The sequence below is a fragment of the Eurytemora carolleeae genome, unplaced genomic scaffold (genome assembly GCF_000591075.1).
Source record: "Eurytemora carolleeae unplaced genomic scaffold, Eaff_2.0 scaffold1148, whole genome shotgun sequence".
NCBI classification, from domain to species: Eukaryota; Metazoa; Arthropoda; class Copepoda; order Calanoida; family Temoridae; genus Eurytemora; species Eurytemora carolleeae.
This window is the reverse complement of record NW_019397077.1, coordinates 64,736-85,817: the sequence shown is the minus strand read 5'-3', so window position 1 is coordinate 85,817 and position 21,082 is coordinate 64,736. Positions and strand designations below refer to the sequence as shown.

At 31.7% G+C, this 21,082-nt stretch overlaps 1 protein-coding gene across 1 annotated transcript; it reads right to left on the bottom strand.

Moving 5' to 3' along the window:
• Window positions 1–9,462: 9,462 nt before the first annotated feature.
• Window positions 9,463–17,187, bottom strand: LOC111711651 (uncharacterized). The gene is made up of 11 exons (XM_023486042.1): window positions 17,075–17,187; window positions 15,009–15,133; window positions 14,433–14,582; window positions 12,894–13,459; window positions 12,021–12,305; window positions 11,744–11,863; window positions 11,287–11,691; window positions 11,030–11,232; window positions 10,726–10,802; window positions 9,969–10,076; window positions 9,463–9,616 (listed from the first exon to the last, which is right to left on the bottom strand). Exons 1-11 carry the CDS (start codon window positions 17,159–17,161, stop codon window positions 9,463–9,465), a joined length of 2,280 nt encoding a protein of 759 aa, XP_023341810.1. The 5' UTR covers window positions 17,162–17,187.
• Window positions 17,188–21,082: the final 3,895 nt, after the last annotated feature.

Sequence of the window (21,082 nt, the reverse complement as noted above, 5' to 3'; positions counted from 1 at the left end):
CTAAAATTTAATAATTTTAAAACAAAACAACGATATAATGTTATTCAAAAAATAAATTCATCATGGATTCTTCAGTTGTACTTAGTAAAACAAGAAAATTGCAGTATACAAACAGAGTAAACTTGTCCGTCTTCACTGTTCATCTTGCGTAGACATTATAGACACATCTTTACAGTCTTTTACCCTTTTCATAAAATAAACTCTAGCGGACATAATAATATTATGGCTTTTGAAATTAGGTATTACAATACTAGTTCATAACAAATTCGTTATCGAATTCGTCACTGAATTCCCATGTTTTTTGGGACACCCTGTATCTGAGGAAAATAAAGTTTACCAAGCTCATAATTAAAAAAAATGTTTTACATGCAACGCGTTATAACAAATTAGTTACTAACCCTATTGGCCGTTGTTTTGCTTTCAAAATTTGATAATTTTATTATATAATTTTATTGGAAAATCAAATTCATCATGGATTCTTCAAAAAAGATGTGGCTTCATTTATTTTTGATATTAAAATAATCTTTTTGCTTCCAAAACCAAATTCTTCACAAATGCAATAATTTAAAAATGTCAAAGGATTTCTATATTTATAATATCTTAGGTTTGATGTCTTTACTTGGAACAGGACCTGCTATTATAATGGCTGTGGCTTGGCTTATGCCTTTAACTGCCCTGATTTTCCTTCCTGGCATTTTTGGTTGAAATTGTTTAAATTCGTGTGAATTATGCTGATTCAAAATGTACCTGATTTCCGTGAAACTAGTCAATTATCGTATTATTTTTTTTCGAAATAAAGTAAAAGTTAAGATTTCTATTTTTGTTAAGTTTAATATTAAAGTGTGTTCTGTATTCACTACCAATAAAATTACTATAATAATGCGTTTTAATAATAATTTAAAAGTTATTAGAAATTAATAATGAAAAATTTAAATCAAAATGAAGCTAAAAATTCATTTTGTATTTCATGTGAAAAACGAAATGAAAGATAAGGTATAATTTGCTTTTAATACTGTTTACCTTTTGAAATATTCATGAGATGTTTAAAAATGAACCTAGCTGGCCAGCGTTTCATGTCAACATTAATTTTTCCAAATGAACGGCATCAAAAAAAGGAGGTTACACTTTTTACTTTGAAGTCAAATCCGGTATAATTTTAAAATTCTGGGACCAAATTTTTTGAATTTTAGTTAGGTTGCTGAACTTTCTACCGTCGGTTCAAATACTTATCCGTAGTTGTGCAGTTAGGGTTTTTAATCGTTTTTGAAAACGATCGTTTCGTTTTTGGAAAAAAACGATCGTTTTTAAAAACGACCCACTCGTTTTGAACTTTTAAAAACCGAATAAAGATCGTTTTAGAAAACGATCGTTTTTTAAAAAACGATTTGTGACCGTTTTTTATACGATTCGTTAATGATCGTTAACGACAGTTTGTCGTTAACGATCGTTAACGAAGGGTCGTCGTTAACGATCGTTAACAAAACGACGATTTTTATAAAATGATCGTTTTTAATAACGATAGTTTTTTAAAACGATCGTTTTAAAAACGACTACTTTTAAAAAACGAACTTTGTTCATCTCAGGTCATGGACAAATCCTCTATCACTGATTGAAATAGGTGGTTGAACCGTCTTTAGACCTGGCTAAAATTCATAACATCCAGCCCCTGTTGTTGTCTTCGTTTCACTCAAAAAATATTGTTTAAAGGTAAGCCAAATTTCAAGTGAACCTCCATTCTAAGACAACAACGCCCGATTCAGAACCATACTCTTGAAACCATCATCATCAGGGGGGATGATACAGGGTGTCCCACGAAACATGACAGATGGTGAATAGTTTAGAATGTCTTTTTACATAATTTGTTATGTTGTGTGATACCAAAGATCAATAAAAATATTATATGGGAGTCATATTATATCAAAATTGATTTCTAAGTAAAATTTAATTAAGCAAAAGATTTGTTTAACTAAAAATAGCTATTAATTAAATGTCATGTTTCGTGGGACACTCTGTAGTTCTCTACCTGTGTGCTGAGTTAGTTGTACTGTACACTTACAACTGTTTACCAATATTGATATACTATAAGGTTAGGCCAGAATCAACTTATAATAAACAAATATGCAGTACGCTCTCGGTATAGTTGATGGCGCGGCCTATTCAATTATTAAAGGATTAGCGTACATCATCACTCTATACACTATAACCTCGTTGATCATCATGATTAGTAATATGAACATAGAGAATAGAATATATACTTCACATATTTATGCTATATAACCTTTTGAGCCCTGGAATATGATTTTATAGAAAATCTAAAATTAATGTTAAAAGAAACCCAAATTATGAAATAGGCTGGTTTCATAGTTGACCAATGATCATTTCACATAGACTCTATGCCTTTCACTATACAAACGATGATTTTCCGTTATAACTATAAATCAAATGATGTTTTTATTCACCTAATTCATAATAAAGTTTATTAACAGCTTTAAAAAATTCGAAATTGAAATGAATAGTCTAGGGAACATACTGTATTAATGTACTCTACTGCATATAATTTGTGAAGATTTACATGATTTGCACACTTTGAACTCCCTTTCAGGCTGAAAGGGACTGAAAAAATTCGTACCAAGAGATTCCCTAAATTCCCCTCTAATATATATTCTATTCTCTTTGAATATGAAAGATACTGTCGATGTTCTAGTGTTGGAAAAGTGTTCATATCTGATAATTTCTATATGTTTTCTTGCAGTGGAAAAGTCTCTTTTGCAGAGAGACCACAATTAAAAATAATCAGTTTTCTAAATTTTAAACATTGATATCTAGTTCACACTTTATCAGAAATAAATGTTTAATTTAAATTTCTTTATTTCAAACTTTGATAAAATTGACAAAATTTTCATCATAGCATATCACTCTTTTATTATATATTTAAAAACTCAATTTGAATTTTTGTATTATTATACACATAATAATTTACATATAATGCAATTTATCAGCCAAAAGCAATAGAAAAAATATTATAAATGTGCAAATAAGCAATACAAAAGAAATTATTTTGGTTTTCTATTATCTTCTGCAAGTACTGGGAAGTTAAGGATTCATAATCAAGCACGGGCAGCCGTTATAGTACGTTTGAATTTCCGAGCCGGGTCAACCTTTCCGTTCCCAGTATGTACTGTACCTGGCTCTATGGACAGGACTAGCCGGTGCAATAAGGTTATCGCGGTCCGACTTTATGCTTGATTTAGGGTGAATTTACTTTTAATAAAGGGGCAGAAGTGGGAGGGTTGGTCGAGAGAACCCGTGGTTAAGTATAATTTGCAATTTCCGGAAAAGCAGTTTTACAGAAGTGGCCCCTGTATTGGTATGTGGCCCCTGTATTGTTATGAAAATGAAAGAATTTTTTTTTCCAAAAACTTTGCATAGCTGGATTTTATTTAACTTTATTGTCGGTACAGTTTAGTAACTTAATATTTCANAGGGCCTGGGGCCAGGGGGTAGTTTTACACAATTTTAACCACTTTTAAGATGAAAATGTGCAATTTTATTCACGGGTGGTTATTGTACTTAATTGTACCAAGGAACATCATGTAACTTAACCTCCCTCAGTTGGGGAATCGTAGGCCGGTAATGTAGTTCAAAAGGGATAAAAAATTGAATTTTGAAAGATTTTGAAAATGCCAAGCATGAGTGCGTAGTTAATCAAATTCTCAAACACGGAGCAAAGCATAAACATTCATTGTACTCAAGTAAAATTTAATAATAGAGTTAAAACAACGTAAAAACTAATTTACCTTTTTGATTATTTTACTGTTTACTTTTTGCATGAATTAAATCTTTTTTAGAATAGAAGTATTCATGTTATGGGGTATCTGGAAGGGGTGAGGGCAAAGGGGTAGCTGAAAGGTATGAGGCTTTTAGAGGTAAGGTGTAAGGTTATGTCTTAATACCACAGAAGGCATGGGGATTAAATCAATGCATTACTGCACTGCAGATGATATAGATAAAGATAAAAAGAACTGTTTTTGTGAAAAAGACTAGTTCTGCCAATAGATTCAGTAGATCTCGCTTCCCCATCATCCTCAGATCATTCTTCAGCTTGTCTAAGTAGGTTTTCTTCATCGGTATAGCGAGCTTTAGGTGTCGACTCTTCAGCATGGGCTAAACAAACATAAATTATGTATTTTAAATGTAATTTATTTAATTGTCAGCTAAAAGCTGAAAACTGACAGAAAACAACTAAGTCTGACAGCTGAATCTGACGGAAAAGTCTGAAAGCTGAATCTGACAATTGATTCTGACAGTGACAGCTGAGTCTGACGACGGAATCTGACAACTGAATCTGACAGTTGAATCGATGGAAGAGAAAAAGATGTTCAACAACTTGGTGCAGACATTATATAGAGCTAGAAGCATAATTACGAATTCTGTAATGTACTCTTTCATTCACTTACGTCTCGTACGTGCTAGAGATGTCAACGTTTTGTTTTTTCTAGATTTTAGCTTTCGTTACGATAGTGTTCATCAAAAGTATAAACGTTTGAAACGTTACGTTTGCACATTTTATGGCATAGAGTAACGTTACGTAATGAATTTTCTGCACTTGAATACCTTATACTGAACGTTAAGCTTTAGTAAATGTTAGTGAAAAAAAGTAAGCTCTGTTACGCTTTTGCATTTCCTGTTTTGAAAAACTTTCCCAACGTTGCGTTTAAGCTTTAGTAATGTAACCACAAATTGTTTAACGTTCAACTTTCATGCAAGGTAAATGTTCCAATGAATTTCATTGCAAAGAATATTTTTTGTTAACGTTACGTTTTATCTTAATTAACTTTTCCATTATAAACCATTTTAATTACGTTTAGAAATTTTACAAAAATGCAACTTTTCATACGTTACAATTTCTCGAAACGTTATTGTGATAACTTCTTTTGTTACACTATTTTACATCTGGCAATCAAAACTGTTTATTCGTTTCGTTTCTAAGAAAGATATAAAAAAATGTTGTATACGTTGCGTGGTATTAAGATGTTCAGGCTTTAATGTTTCTTACGTTACGCTTCATTGAAATAGTATTGTTTCTAAATGAAAGCATTACAAGATTTTATCCGTGATAATTGTATTCCTACTTTCGTATTTTTCATCCTAAAACATGTACCATGCGAAACAAATTAGCGTCGTTAATCCCTTTTTGGTTCACCCTTTATGTTGGCTCTTTAAATGGAGGATCACTTGAAATTATCATTGTGTATTTGACAAGCTTAAAAAAAGACATATCTTGGGACACTTCATAAAATGAGTTTAAATTCGGCAAGGCAATCAACTTTTGCATGCAAAACATTATAGTTCTAAATTATTTTACGTTAATTTAGTAATATTTTTTCTATTTGTTCTCAATGCAATGCAAATAGACCCTCCTTGGATTTTCTTCTATCTAACAGAATTCATAGTTTAGTATATCTAAGATCTACAACATTGGGTAGGGTAGATATAGGGATTAGAAATATAAGTTTGTAAAAAAAAATCCCCTCCAGGTTTAGAACGGTATTATGGACTTTTTTCTTTATTATTATTCTTGACTTTGTGCTTTCATGCGCTAATAGCAGGGGGCGGACACGTCATGTGTGTGTGTGTCTGTACCAAAAGAGTGTGTGTAAGTAATACCGAACTGAAAGTGTGTACTGTAGGTATTTACAGTACATGAGAATCTCGGTATTTGTACAGTCTAAGAGAGTACATTTGTTTATTGCTACTTGTTTACTTAAAAATAAGTTTAATATACATGGAATATATTATTTACATATTTAAGTCATCACTGTAAAGCCAAATTTTCATGCAAAGAATAAAATTTGATGAACGTTTACAATAAACTACTCGTTATTCAAGCTTACAATAAACTACTCGTTATTCAAGTTTACAATAAACTACTCGTTATTCAAGTTACAATAAACTACTCGTTATTCAAGTTTACAATAAACTACTCGTTATTCAAGCTTATTTATTATTGACAAGATTGTTCTACAATTTCCTTGACTGTTATAGTCATGGTGTGTGTCTGTATCAAAAGAGTGTGCGTGTGTGATACCGAACTCGTCTGCAAAGCAGTGTGACTGGCTTTCTCATGCGATGCCAGCGCCATTTCCCTTCCCTTTTTTCCTATTCCCCGGCTAATAGATAGAGAAACGCAGTTTAGTGTTTACGAGGACGACATTTACAAATGAGCTTGAATGCGAAAGTTTTCTCTTTTTCACAAAATTTTGCTCTTTTCTTTTTTGCGAAAGAATGCAAAAAAATTACAAATAAAACAATTGTGAATTTTATTGGGGGAAAAATGTGAAATTTTTGCAAATGAAGTACGGAAGAGAAATTATTAATCAAAGCAGAGAATTTTTTGCGCAATTAATTGTTCAGCTGAGGTTTTTCATTTTTGCGATAAAATGCAAAATTTCGTGAAAAAGTTTGCAAAATACGGAAAATAGTTTTCGCATTTTCAGTGAAAGTTTTTGCTTGATACCCTACATACAGTTGGTATAGCCGATTGTTTAGGAGATAAAAATCAATTTAATTTAACAAAAGTTCTCACCACATTCTCAACATTTTCTATAAAGATGTGAATTATGGTGATCATGAACACACTGAAACAAAATATATTATTATTACTCAAAACTTGTCAAATGATTTGAAGCTTTTCGAAAACAATAAAAAAAGTAAAAATGATCTTTTTTTGTCAAAAAAAAAGTTAAACTGGGTTTCTGTTTTGAAATTAGGCATTTGATCTTTTCCCAATTTTACTATTTCGAATATATACATTTCCAATTGATATTTAATTGTTATGTGTACGCCAAAGTGTGTATGTAAAAGTTTATCCAGAGATTTGCAGATTTTGTAACACAATATTTGATAAATCCTTGTGTAGAAGCAATAGTTTTTGTCAAACTTATCTCTAATTCGCTTTTATTTTACATATATTTCATTTTAAAAGAAAAGAAAGTATCCAAGGTTTTTTTCTACAAAAAGTGAAAAGTTAACATACCTGGCAATAAACCACACAAACCAGATATCAATCATAATCAGCCCAGATGTTGGAGGCACGTTTTCCTACCAAACAAGGTTATTTAATAAGCCTACTCTCGATGTGCTCCAACCAATGTACCGGAAAAGTCGTCTTCATAGCAATGGACGTAACTCACATGACGTTTGAATAAAAATATGAAATATGAAAAATGTAAAAATCTTGTTAAAAAAACATAAGCAAACTATGCCGATTAAATCCCCCCCTCAAAAAATTGCATGATCCTTGCCGGTACAACACATACTGTGTTTAGATTTGCAGTCGTACTGTCCAGTCAGGCTACCTGGGGTAGAGTCGACCCAGCACGTTTCATGCAACAAATGTAGTCTGCAGTAAGATCACGGTAATATCATTTAAGGATTTAGAGGGATCTGGTGTAAATTTACTTCTTACTCTTAAACAGTCCAGATTAGAGCTTGATGCAAAGCTTTTTTCGAGCCATTTCTTTACTATTTGATGAATTAACTAAACTGAGGGCAAATTTAAAACTCGTCGCTGAACAGCTAAAAACCGGTTCCAATTGACCGCCGGCTTCAATCTCGAAACACGTAATGCAAGTATAAGTGGAACCGCGTCTCAAATTTGAGAAATTTTTTATTCGGCCTCAGATAAGTTTATATGAAGCAGTTATTCGTTCATAGAGTTGCTGTTTGTTACCGATCTCGGATTTTTAATGACATTTATAACGTATAGATATTACAAAATTTGAGTTTACCGCTTTACGTTTAACTTCCATCTAATAATGAAAGGTTTTGTGGTTAAGATTTCCGAAAATATAGAAGTTGTAATTCAAATAGCATTATTACGCATCAAAAAAGTTCTTTGGAAATGTCCTACATGCAATTTAATCAAAAAAATTGTTTAAAACATTCGAAATAACTGCTCATTTTGGTCATTAGGGTTTGATTTCGTTTGTTAACGACATGCCAATTATCTATTTTTACTGCATTTGTATAATGGATTTTTTTCATTAAATTTTCAGAAACTGCTGTTCAATAATGAAACGCTGTCCAGCTCAAATCCAGATTTTTTAATGAATGGATATAATCCAACTACTCATATCCTTGCATTCTATCATTAGTGATGTGTGCCTTAAAGGGAGTGACCGGCAATGTATGGTGGTTGAACTGAATATGTAGTATTGTGTACAAATTTTTTAGAATTCATTTGAGACTTATAAAACGTTTCTACAACGTATATTTACTGAGTTTGATTGCAAAGTCGACTTTCAAAACATCTTTTTAGAATCGTTTTTTTAAATTATTAAATAACAACGACAAAAAATGTCCAAAAAATTCTACCGTAAACTAAATAGTTGAAAAGATATAGAACAGGTTGAAATTAATAGGAGCAACACTTTTGGATTTCGCCTCATTTCTTAAAAGTTTGTTTCATTCAATTTAGAATCTAAATGTATGAAGACGACAATTTTCTCTGCTTAATCAAAACTAGTTGTTGTGATTTGCGCGTGCTTGAAAATAATGCCGCACATTAATTCTTTCCAAAAAAATACACGGAGTTTCAAAAACTTTGAATGACCAAAATAAATTTAAAATGAATATATTAAATTAACTTTGAGGATAAGAGTTAATTTTTATTTTCTCAACAGCTGTTCCTAAAATCCTAAAAAAATTGACACAATACTGCATATTCATTGCTGGTCACTCCCTTTAGGTTAATTAGATTTTTTCTGGGTCGTCAAATCTTGCGCATAGTAAAAGAGCGAATGTTTTTAGAATTGCTTTTCTTACATTATGTCAAAGTTTGACCCAGACCGAAGATTATGCAAAAAATGATCAAAGAAAGATCCAAAAACAATGTAAAAACTAATGTTTTGCAATGTTTATACATTTGAAAGATATTGCGAAGTTTAATAAAAGCAAACTTTAACATGATACAGTTTTGATATTTTGAAAGTTTTTTTATTTTTATTGTGTACTTGACTAAACAAAGCTTTTAAGGATAACTCCGCGGGTATTGCCAACTTTGTATGGAGGGTGACTAAAACTCAATTATAGTTAGGGATGTGCACTTCCCAGATTCGTTTTATAGACTTTTAAAAGGTTTTACGAGAATATGAGAAGGTACCAACTTTTTAAAACTTATTCTGCAGAAGTCTGCTTTTATCAAACATGCATATTTGTTACGCTTGAAGAAAATATAAGGCAAAAATTATCATATTTGAGGTTTTAAAACGAATTTTTTTTTGGTTGATTTTTGCCTTTTTTTTCACCTATGACAACAAATTTGAATGTTTGATTAAAGTAAACTTCTATAAAATACAATTTTACATCGTGCGTTGGACTCTTCTCATATTGTCGTTAAACCTTTTATAAGTCTAAAATATTAAAAGTTTCTGTAAGACTAATCTAGCTTTAAAAGTCCCTTTAAAAACTAACCTTGATAAAGAAGGACAGGAAAGCCAGTATCCAGAGTATAAAGGTTTGAAGGAAAATTGAGAGGATGAGCTGTGAGTATAATCTAATCAAATCTATTCTGATGTGGAACAAGCTTTTTCTACCCTTCATCCCAGTATACCAACTAGAATATGATTGATTAGATATCAGTATACCAGCTAGAGTATTATTGATTAGAGATCAGTATACCAGCTAGAATATGATTGATTAGAGATCAGTATACCAGCTAGAGTATTATTAATAAATAAATTGATTTTTTCAAAGTCATTCTCTGAGTCCTGGAAATTTCTGTTTTTAAGCTCTAAAGAGTTTAGGAGAGAGTTTTGGGAGAGAGTTTTGGGAACTTTTTCAAATTCTTTTGTAAAATATTTATTTCTATATTATAGAAATTTTAAAATTTGTTATTTCCTCTGAGAGAAGAGTATTGACTATGTATGGAAAATGGTAAAAATGTTATTTTAGAATGATTGGTTGACCTTATATCACCCAGGTTGAATAGTTTCAGATTGCGTGGGCCGTTGTACTCAACAGGTAAGGTATTCTCAGAGGGTACCAGCCTTATGCTGTTGTTCCCACCTTGTGTTCTAAACATGTAAAGTCAATCATTCAACTTCCTTATAGTAAAATCTAATAATAGTTCAAAAAATTTAACAATATTTTAGAATTTAATGGGAGTGTTCGCGAATATGAAAGGAGGTATAATGGTTGACGTCGAAATAAATTCTATAATGATTGCAACTAATTTTACTTCTGTCTGTTTGGCTTATAAGGAGAAAATGGTTAAAAAAGACGTATACCAAAGAGCCATACAAATTCACAGTGTTACATTATTACACTCAAATCGTAAATAATACATTTAAATTTAAAAATTCTTATTCAGATATAACATCCTTAATATTTCATAATATTTGTTATTCAACATTTGACTTTAGACTTTTTTTCACAACTGTTGCTGAATTTTTAAACATTCCCGGAAAATATAAAAATGTTGTCTTCATTACTTATTATTAAAAATCCTCGAAATTTCAGGAGTCAATTTATTCCAAAGTAACTCTTGGAATTCAATCAGTTAACAAACAGCAACTTTAAGAAAAAATGGGAAAAACCTTTAGTTAAATGGAATGTTTAGTTTTTAAAAAATATGAAATTCTAAAAAATTAGTAATCCTAAATGAATTGTTTGCAAACGCTGTAACATCCCATGGCCCAGCACTTTGTACGACTCACAGTTTACCTTATGGAGATAACAGCCTCACAGCTTTGCCTATCAAATGGAAAGTTGAAAATATCCATTTCACAGAAGAATGTTGCCTTAAATAAATATTGTAAGGGGCTTCACTTTTGTTAGGCAAAATCATTTCATAAAGTTCTTATTGTAATCTCCAAGTATTACAAAAATGAATCTTAGATTGAATTTTCATAGTGACTTTTAATTATAATCATAAAACAATTCACAATGATTAATTTTTAACTATTAGAATAAGAATGCCAAAGAACTAAAAAGAAATGTGTAGGGCAATCACGTTGTTTTTGATGACCTGGAATTTTCTTTTTATGACCAGATAAGCATCTATTCCATTAAACTGTATTGACTCCATAGGGTCATCTCTTGATGGTGGTTTCGGCTGCGACATTGGGTTAGCTGTTACAGTAAAATCGTCATCAATCTCAGTCCTTCCCAGAAGTCCATTTTCAAATACAACATACTCTAGGGGAAGCCACATTTGTTCTCTTGCATTCTCTATTTTAATCAAAAATATATATTTCTTTGTTATCTTATCAATAAACTTAATACCTTCAAGCTCTGTCTCTGTCTCAATGCTATCAAGTATGATCCTGGGGTCCACCCATTGAATTCTTATTTCCACTGTGAAAGTTATGGTTAACTCCAAGGTGTCAATCTTGTCAAATTGAAGGATTTCCAGGCTAATGTTAAGGGGATTAAAATTATCAGACAACTCTGGTGGCAAGGCACTAATGTAAGTTTCATCAACTACTACCATGAGACAATTAAGCTCATCGGATTCATCGAAACACTCAATAGTTCCATTACATCGAGCAGAGAGCGGAACGCATTCTCCAGAGTCGCACGTAAAGTAGTCTGAAGCACTACAGGCTGATATGGTAAGCTGGGTCAAAATATTATCTCGACCGCATGTTGAATCATTTACTCTCCACATATTTCGTCCCAGAGGGTGAGCTGTAATAACAGATAAAAATGTTTAAACTGACTTATGTTTGGGACTTATTACCTCTTGGCTTCTTTTCACTTGTTAGAACACTATTTCCTTCACTTAGTACTGGATTACTAATTGACCATTGAGAACTGTTTCCATCTATTCTCCCTCCTTTATAGCCAACATAAGAGACACCTTAACAGAAATATGATTAAAAGGTTTTATAATGTTTAAATGTATACATATAAATGGAGGAGGAAAAATTGTATTCCTGTAGAAACGGATAAAAACTCAACTCAGATTTAATTATCGATGGTTAAGACTTATGCCAAAGAAATGGAAAATAGTATACCTTCATTGTTTGGTTCCAAATAATAGTTTAAAGTGTAAGTTGACTGTAAACATGTGCCTCTAAGCGTATACAATGGATCAGCTGTAAAAGCACATACAAAACACATCTTAAGCGAGATGCATTCCCTTAATGCAGCATAGTAATAACCATCAGTTCTTAGGAGAAAACATTTACTGATATCAGTAGGTGCTATCTTAAAATTAGTATAGCTAGGGGGTACTCCATCTTTCAAATTAATAATTTGACCACTTTCATTTTTGAGAATTCCAATCCATGACAGTACGCCTAAGATCATACTACAACTAGAATTGTTAGTTAATCATTTTTAAAAACGATTTAAAATCCATTAGTTTCAACTCAAATTGACCCCCCCAGCATATCCTGGTTTTCAAGTACCCCAGCAGAAATAGGGTTAATAAATGTTGGTTATAGATTTTACTATAGACTTTTACTCTCAATGTGAGATGGGATTCTAAAACCCCAGTCTTTCAATTTGTGCCCTTTTTAACACTCGGTGTTAGAAATGGGCCAATTGTAAGTTTTGGAACTCATGGCCCCTGAAATGAATCTAAGTTTTATGATAATTAATTTTAATGTTTTTCAGGAAAATAAGTTTATGAATGTTGTCCTAAATGTCTTCTTTTTAATTGAGAGAAATAACTTGAATATATTCTGATCTAAGGATTTTCCGACTAAAAAATGTATTCTCTCATTAAAAGATTGTTTTTTAATTAAAAAAACAATATTTTTTAAAAATAACCATAGGGCGGGGGGGTTCCAGGAACCCCCATCCCTCAGCCCGAATAGGGTTAAAAGTGAAAACGATCCATCCCTACTTACAGCATTATGATTTTTACAGATTTTTCTACTTGCCTTCTGTGTGTCCAATATTAGGGATTACACAACTGTTATACTTTTTAGCAAGCATGGCACCCAGTTGTTCATTCTTTTCTTCCGAGCTTGGAGCATACAGGTGAGCATCATGAATCTTGCAATAATCAATTGCTTCTGACAGCAACATTTTATCAGATACTAAAAACAATTTTTCCGAGGGTGCGCAAAAATCCTCGTATTGCATACTCTGAGCTGAGGTATTGTAAAATACAAGATTGCCAATCTCCCATTTTGCAATGTTTCCCTGGTGTCTTGTTTTACATTTGGCCATCTCTGAAACCATGTTAAAGGAAATTTTTGAATTCCAAACATTAAATTCTGATATTCGTCCTCGTAGAGTCTGTTTCGGATTAAAATCTCCAATCCATGAATCAGGTTCTTGACCAAGCATCATATCAAATGTAGTATCTCTGTATCCGTCCATAAAATCAAATGCTCCACTTGTTAGCTCAAACACAGACGATAGCTCAGCATTGACATATATCTTTCCTTTGTTGTCTGAATGTAACCAACAAATGTGATCCCACTTACGATGACCAATTTTACTGTAATTTGAAGGAAAAAAAATATTAGTATTTACATTCATTGACATGGTATACATTTTATTGTCTAAAAGGGAGTAAAAATAAAAGGGGTATAGGCTTACAGCAAAAGAATAATGATGGTGATTGCTTGTAATCTTATGTCTCTCTGTGGCGTCTGTAAGAAGAAATTTTTTTTAAACTACTCATACTGAAGAATGTATCGTCCATACAAGTTTAGAAAGTTGCATCATAGAACTCAGATCGTAAAAAAAAAAATTTGATTCAAAATAAATCATTTCAGATATTACAACCTGTAATCATCGATAATTTTTTGACCCATTTGTATATAGTGTAATTGAATCTATGAAAGACAGATGACTCAATCACTCGAAAGTAGTACTAATAGAGAAAGTTAAGGGAACTTTACATTACCAAGGGCTCCCAAGACCAATTTTGCCTATAAAAGCTACTACAGGGATAAAATGCTTTATTGAAATAACCCCAATTCAGGCTAAATGCCGCAAGCTTTCAAGATTAATTGATTAAAATTGCAAGAGATAGTTCAGTCACTAACATCACCAAACCTTATGGTTTAAGTGATTTGATTTATACATTAAAACTTGATCAATAACTTCAAAGGAAATTAGTTCCAAAACGCAATTTTGTCCATTTCTAAGTTTTGGAAATTAGCCAAATCTACAAACCTGGCATTGTCTTGTTAACAGTCAAGGGTGTTTTATATAAAAAGATCTCCTATATTATAATTTAAATTTAAGAAAATAATCCCAAAGCCAGAATTGTTGTCCTCATCATGCTTAGTAAGATTTTGTGTGTTAGTTTTTATTATCAACTTTTAACTCAATATGAACATACCAGGATCATTATAAAATCCATAAAAATGAGCCATACACCTGTTTGAAATTAATGTTCCCTGAACTTGAAATTCGTTAATTTTATGCTTTTGGAAGTATTTAATCAAGTATGAATTTTTTACCTTTTCATGTCCAGTTTGGTTTTGCCAAGATCTATACCAATATTAATATTCCTTCCATCATGTCCATTTTCAGTGTCAGCAAAGGAATTAATCCCAAAAGAAGGGTTGGATGGAACCTCTTCAGATGTTATATACAGGGTGGCATATGTACTTTATTTACATGTTCATTTTTTAATGAATAGCTTTGTTTAAAAATATTCACTGTTAAAATCATTCGGCATGAAATGTGTTAAGAAATCTACAAACTAATGAACAAAAAACATTTTATAGGTTTCAGGTCAAAAACTACATGGTGACACTGTAAAGACGACCTGAAACTCGGGTAAAGATAATTTCAATATTAAACTAGGTCTTAATTGCCTTGAATATCGTCATTTTATGGCTTCCCGTAATGATTTAGCAAAGAAAGAAACCAGTTTAATGTTTCAAGGAATCAAAAATATAATGAAATAGACAGATAGAATAACAAAGAACTTAACCAGGAAACATAATATTTTTTTAATTTCTCAGAATTTATCAGCTTTTATGACTGAATGATGAATCATGGATTGTTTGAAATAATTTCATGTAAATTTCCTCATCGCATCATTTTGAAACTTGCTGTATGCCCAAAAGCAGATTGAAAAGCTGGTCAAGTTTACTTGAGTCCACTCTACCAATGGTTTAACCACTGCTCGATCCGTTATACCTTGTTCTTCCTCCTGTACAGATATAAAAGGGACTGTAAGCGTAATTTCAATGGTTGATTACTTATTTAAAGAGTAACATGTCTGATTACCAACAGTACCATTTGAATCTTTCTATTTGTCCACTATAAAAACATCACATAGATCTAGTATGAAATGAAAAATTGAAAAAACGCATGAGGCATGTAGCAACTCTTTGCATGTTTGGTCTCTTAAACAGGTCAACATTCTCTTTTACTTTTCAACCATAGGGGCAAGGGATATTTTGAGATAGAGGCGGATTTTAAGGTTTTATATTTCTCGAATCATTTTCTGAGAGAAAAGGTTTTACAGAAAATGTCACATGCTTAAATTTTTGATCTTTTGTTACACAGATTACATCACAAGTTTTACAGTCTTCAGTATTTTCGGAATTTGTTTGTATTTTTTTATGTAAGAGGGGGGGGGGGTGTATTGTTTAAGAGCTGAGGACAGGCAGTCAATTATTTTAGAAGTAAAATTAGATGGCAACCTCTGTTTCACTGTGATCCAAAAGTTGCAAAAAAAATTGAAGAGAATTTTGCCGTCGCAAGCTTAGCGATGGGCAATAGCTAGATTCGGTTAACAGAAACTTTGATATTTTTAGACTTTCAAAAGTTTTACGACAATCTGAGAAGAGTCTTATGATTTTAAAATGTATTCTTTACTTTGATTCCTTTAATCTTGCCAATCTAAATTTGTTGCATAAAACGTCGACTCTATGCTAGGAAGGCTGACTGGACAGTACGACTGAATAGTACACAGTAAGTGTTGTACCGTCTCTTCATGCAACTTTCAGACTGGGGTGTGTAGAAGTTTGCTTTTATCAAATATGCAAATGTGTTATTCTAGGTGAAAATATAAGGCAAAAACGAACCAAAAACAATCGTTTTAAAATGATCGTTTTTGCCTTATATTTTCTTCTACAGTGACAAACTTGCATGTTTGATAAAAGCAAACTTTTAGACCTGTATCAATCCAGGTACAACTCAATCCAGGAACTCAAGGTTCACATGAATACCATAGCCAATATCAATCTGGATATGTCTTAGTCTGTATTCTCAGGTATCTGTCTTACAAGATACAACTCAATATAATACTCCAGGTATCTCCCGGGTCTGTAACTATTAATACCGAAACAACTGTCTTGCTGTGATATCGGCGAGGAATATGAACTAGTCAGGTCAACGATACTTTACTATCAATGCCAATCCAGACATGATTTTATCTGTACCAATACTTTACTTTCAATGTCAATCCGGACACAATTTTGTTTGTATCAATTCCCAATCTAGTTATATCTTTTAAGAGTGTGATTCAGGACGTTTCATGTAAGCAAACCAAGAGACGATTACACTCACACTGTAATCAAGCAGAGTCTTATACCAACTAAATGTATTTGGGGTTCTATATTACAAGTTAAAGTTAATCAACGTAATTACAAGTTTTATGTCATTATCTATACAACGTAATTAAGCTAATCATGGTACGCAGTTATTTACAGCACAGTTATTATAAATCTGATATGGGTTTTATTTAGCTTTTTACAAAGGTAGGTAATTAATAATGTAGAACATAGTTCAGGTTTACAGATATAGTGTATACAATATTTATCACATGCAGAATACATTTTAAATGTTGGAACCTTCTCATATTGCTGTTAAACCTTTTAAAAGTTTAAAAACGTTAAAAGTTTCCGTAAAACGAAACTGCCCATCCTTTCGCAAGCCCGCCCATGTATTGGTATTGTCTCTGATTCGAGTATAAATTACCATTTTATACAGAAATCAGTTTTTCAAACTAAAACAAAACATTTCTACAACTTAGAAACTTCTCTCAACAAAATTGCTTAAACGACTTTATTTAACATTAACAAAAGGTTTTTGGTGTAAACTCAATAAAATATATAAAGAATGTATCTGTAAAATACTAGTTTACCTGAATAGATATAAAGAATGTATCTGTAGCTATCAAGGGTTTGAATTGAATTAACAGTAAAGTCAGGGAAAAGATGAGATACTTCATTTTGGCATTCTCTAGGAAATTAACCTTAATTTTGATTAGATGATAAGCTAAAAATCGAGTGTCATATCATTTGGACGAATGATCAATTGGAATCACTTTTGTTAAACTAATCTAAATTAATTTTTCTCCCTCCCATTTCTATAAAAAAAACTATGCATGGTGTAATCTTATTATTTCAGGATTAGTCTGGGATATGAAAATTTCTGGACCGAGCACTGCAGCTCGGACAGACTTGGGGGGCTGAGCTAGAACAAATTGGGCAAGGGCGCGCTGCGGCCACAAATTTCTAAATTAATGATGCCCATGTGTTTTTAAATTAATTCATTAGAAAAATATTAATTTTTATTTTGTTTATATGAAATAAGGTTTAAATGGACTAGAAACCGGTTTGTTTTATTGTTTCTAAGCTTAATGAAGTAAAAAGCATTGAATAATGCCATGATTATATACAATAACTATATTAACACAGTTACATTTTAAACATGATCAGGGGGTAGAGATGGAATATTTCAGGGATCTCTCAATCCAAACCCGCGGACATATTCTTCCATGACCAACTCTTTCCATCCCTCGATTATGAGTATTACATATTAGAAAAATGCTGTCGTAACTTCAAAGTGTGAAATATAATCAATATGTCAAAGTTATCATTTTTCATAATACTCAGTAGTAACTGTTAATTTGATTTTTGCCCTAAGTGATCCATGCACATGTAATAGAAATATAGAAAATAGTCCAGGACTTGAAATTTTTAAGGTCTGAGACATTTGATTGCAAGGATATAGGGGGATTGAAAATATGAGTTTGTGGCAAAGGCTCCATTTGGCTCACAGAGCTGGATTTTTTCCCTTAAACTCACATGACCTCATGGGAAGGTTTACGGAGATATATAACATTAAAGAAAAAAAACAAATACCGACATTTACTATTTACAAAAACGTCCCAATTTTTATATAAAATTTCGCGCAAAAAAGTTAAAAGCTTAAATGTTCTTAGGAAAGAGTATGCGAAACTCCAAAAAAAACTAGTTTTTAACATTTGCTTATTTCTGAGTAAATTTTTTAGATTCATTTAAACAGGCATGCTATGTTAAACTGCATAGTTAGTTAGGAAATTAGCTTTCTAGGCAAATCTCTGTTTATAAAATGTCACGGTAATGAATATGAACTAGGGATGGCAATATCAAGTCAAGAAAAATATTAATTGGATTTTCAAAACAATTTTCTGTTTTAGAATAAACATGACATTTTGCTTCACACTTTTTTGATAATAAAAATCATTGAAATCTCTAACTCAAGGTTCCTCAATATGTAAAGTACAGATACAACTCAATCTTGAACTCAAGGTTCCTCAATATGTAAAGTACAGATACAGCTCAATCTCGAACTCAAGGTTCCTCAATAATACTACGTCGCTATAAGTTTTTCTCAATATGTATCGTAAAGATACAACTCAATCTCGAACTCAAGGTTCCTTAAAAATCTTGTTCAACTAATGTATTTTTTTTGGTTTTATGGTNCGTTAGACTCAATTCTACATGGGATTTAGAGGGGGGGTCAAATTGACCCCCCCCCAGCGTATCCTGGTTTTCAAGTACCCCAGCAGGGATAGGGTTAATAAGCGTAGTTAGGTTACATATAATATACAACGTAATATGAATATGGGGTTTACAACGATATTTATTAAAATGAGATAGGATTAAACCAATTGAGAGTAAAGTGGACTTTAAATTTTGATTAAATATATTCTTATAATCTATTATGTAAAAGGTTCCCAACAAGGAATTAATTACTCCCGTTAAGCTATCTCTATATATAAAGTTCTGATCGCTGTTTGTCTGTTTGTTTGTCTGATCATAACTCGGGAATCCATGGACCGATTTGCCTCAAATTTTGATTGGGGAACTCGAGAGAGTCACAGGAATTTCTTGATTTTGTTCTGAAATTCTAAGTTAAGAGGGTCGACTTTTAAAGCAAAAATTAAGTTTCCGGAAAGATCATCTAATTGCGGGTAAACGGCGGGAGTAACTAGTACCCTCAATCCTGTGCAAAGCTGGGTGCCCAAACTAATAATTTTACAAACTTTTATCTCTCCAACTCCTCCAACCCGATCTGACATTTTGTTATCATTTAGATAGTTTACATTTCGCTTTATAAAGGTTTACATCATCTGATTTTAAAGGACATAGGGTTTTTAGGTAGGGGTTTAGAGATCTAATGTGTGGATATTGATAATCTTGAAAGCTTGATCTCGATATCCAATGGAGGCACTTTTAATTTCAGGATCAATGCTTAATCCCTCAATCAAAAACTGCTTAAGATGGAGATCAATGTAATTGATCCAAAGATCCCGAACTATATATTTATATACATATTTGACTGTGATACTGTTCTCTAGTGTTATTGTTTTGTTGGCGTTAAACCAACTAGAGACAAACCGCAGAATAAAACAATTAATGAGCAAAAACTAGATAATGTTGGTCCAAATAATGGCTTCTCTTTCTCTCAACTCATTAATCCATGGTTTTTACAGAGGTTGTCATTTATACACTTTGCATTATTTTCACTAAAGGAAAAGGAGAACAGCAAGATAATTTTGAGACAATAATTTAATAAAGTAAAATATTCATCTGGAGGGTTTATGAAAGTATTTTTACACGACGTTCTATAAATAAATAAAACATTTTTTAACTTTCAGGTTATCTAAACTTTGATTTTAAAAAGTTATATACAGCTCTTAAAGTCCGAACTGCAAATCTGTAATTTAATCAAATCTTTTAAACTTTCAAGAAAAGCAAACTTTCAGAAAACTTCGAAAGAAAGTATTTGGGTAAAATATCATTAAAAATGTCATGAAAAAGTCATCTACTTTTTCTGGTTTCTAATCGCTTCAAATTGAATACTGCTGTGTAAATAAAGTTCAGAAATTCATATCTCCTATTTCTAAATGGGACTCTCTTCTTTCTAACAGACACACTCTCTTTGGTCAGTGTATAGCTGAAAGAGAGTGTGAAATTAAATTAAATTGAAATTAAATTGATTTTTTTACGATCTGATTCATGGATTGCAATTTTCTGAAATAGAAGTAAGATTAGTAGCGATCAAAAGCCTATACCCCCTTTAATTTTTAGCGAACACTCCCTTTAACTTCACGTCAAGCTAAAGTAAATTGCACGCAAGATAGAAATCTGTGTTTAATAATAATTTTGTCGGACACAACACAACTGAATTGACACTTGTGGCGTCAGAATACAACTGTACTGAGAGTGTACAAATTCTACGATGCCATGTCTATTGTACTAGAATCTATTTGAGTTGCAGTAACGTCGAAAAAAAGTCTACAGTGTGACTTGTGTTATGAGTTTAGGCTAAAGCAGCACCATGGCTTGAATTATTTTATGATATACCTACTTTGTATAGAGTGTTGGTATATTCATTATTTAAACTTATAACTTAAAGCATATAATTATTGAAACCTAGTCTTGCAAACCTACAAAATACAATAATTCATATTTATTATAAAAGAAATGTTAAAAAAGTTAAAAATTTTCAAGAGTAATATCTTTCATTATTCGGTTTAACCCACCTACTATAGAAAATTTAATTGTTATAGGAACTTAATATTGGAAACCTAAATTTAGGAAAACTTTTTTATTACTTTTATGTACTTTTTCTATCCTTTGGATCTGTTTCAAAAGTGAAAATTTGCCTGTTTAACAAATTGAATATTAAAATATCTGAAAAAAGTCTAAACATTTATTTTATATATGTAAATATATATACTACAGTGTGAATCAAAAAAAGGTGAATTCATATTTTTTCACTATTAGAAATTTTTTTTTAAGTCGTCTTTGTTCTGCCTTATGCTTGAGAAATTTGCAATTGTTAAAACTGGTATATCTTCATGCCTCTATGTAATGTG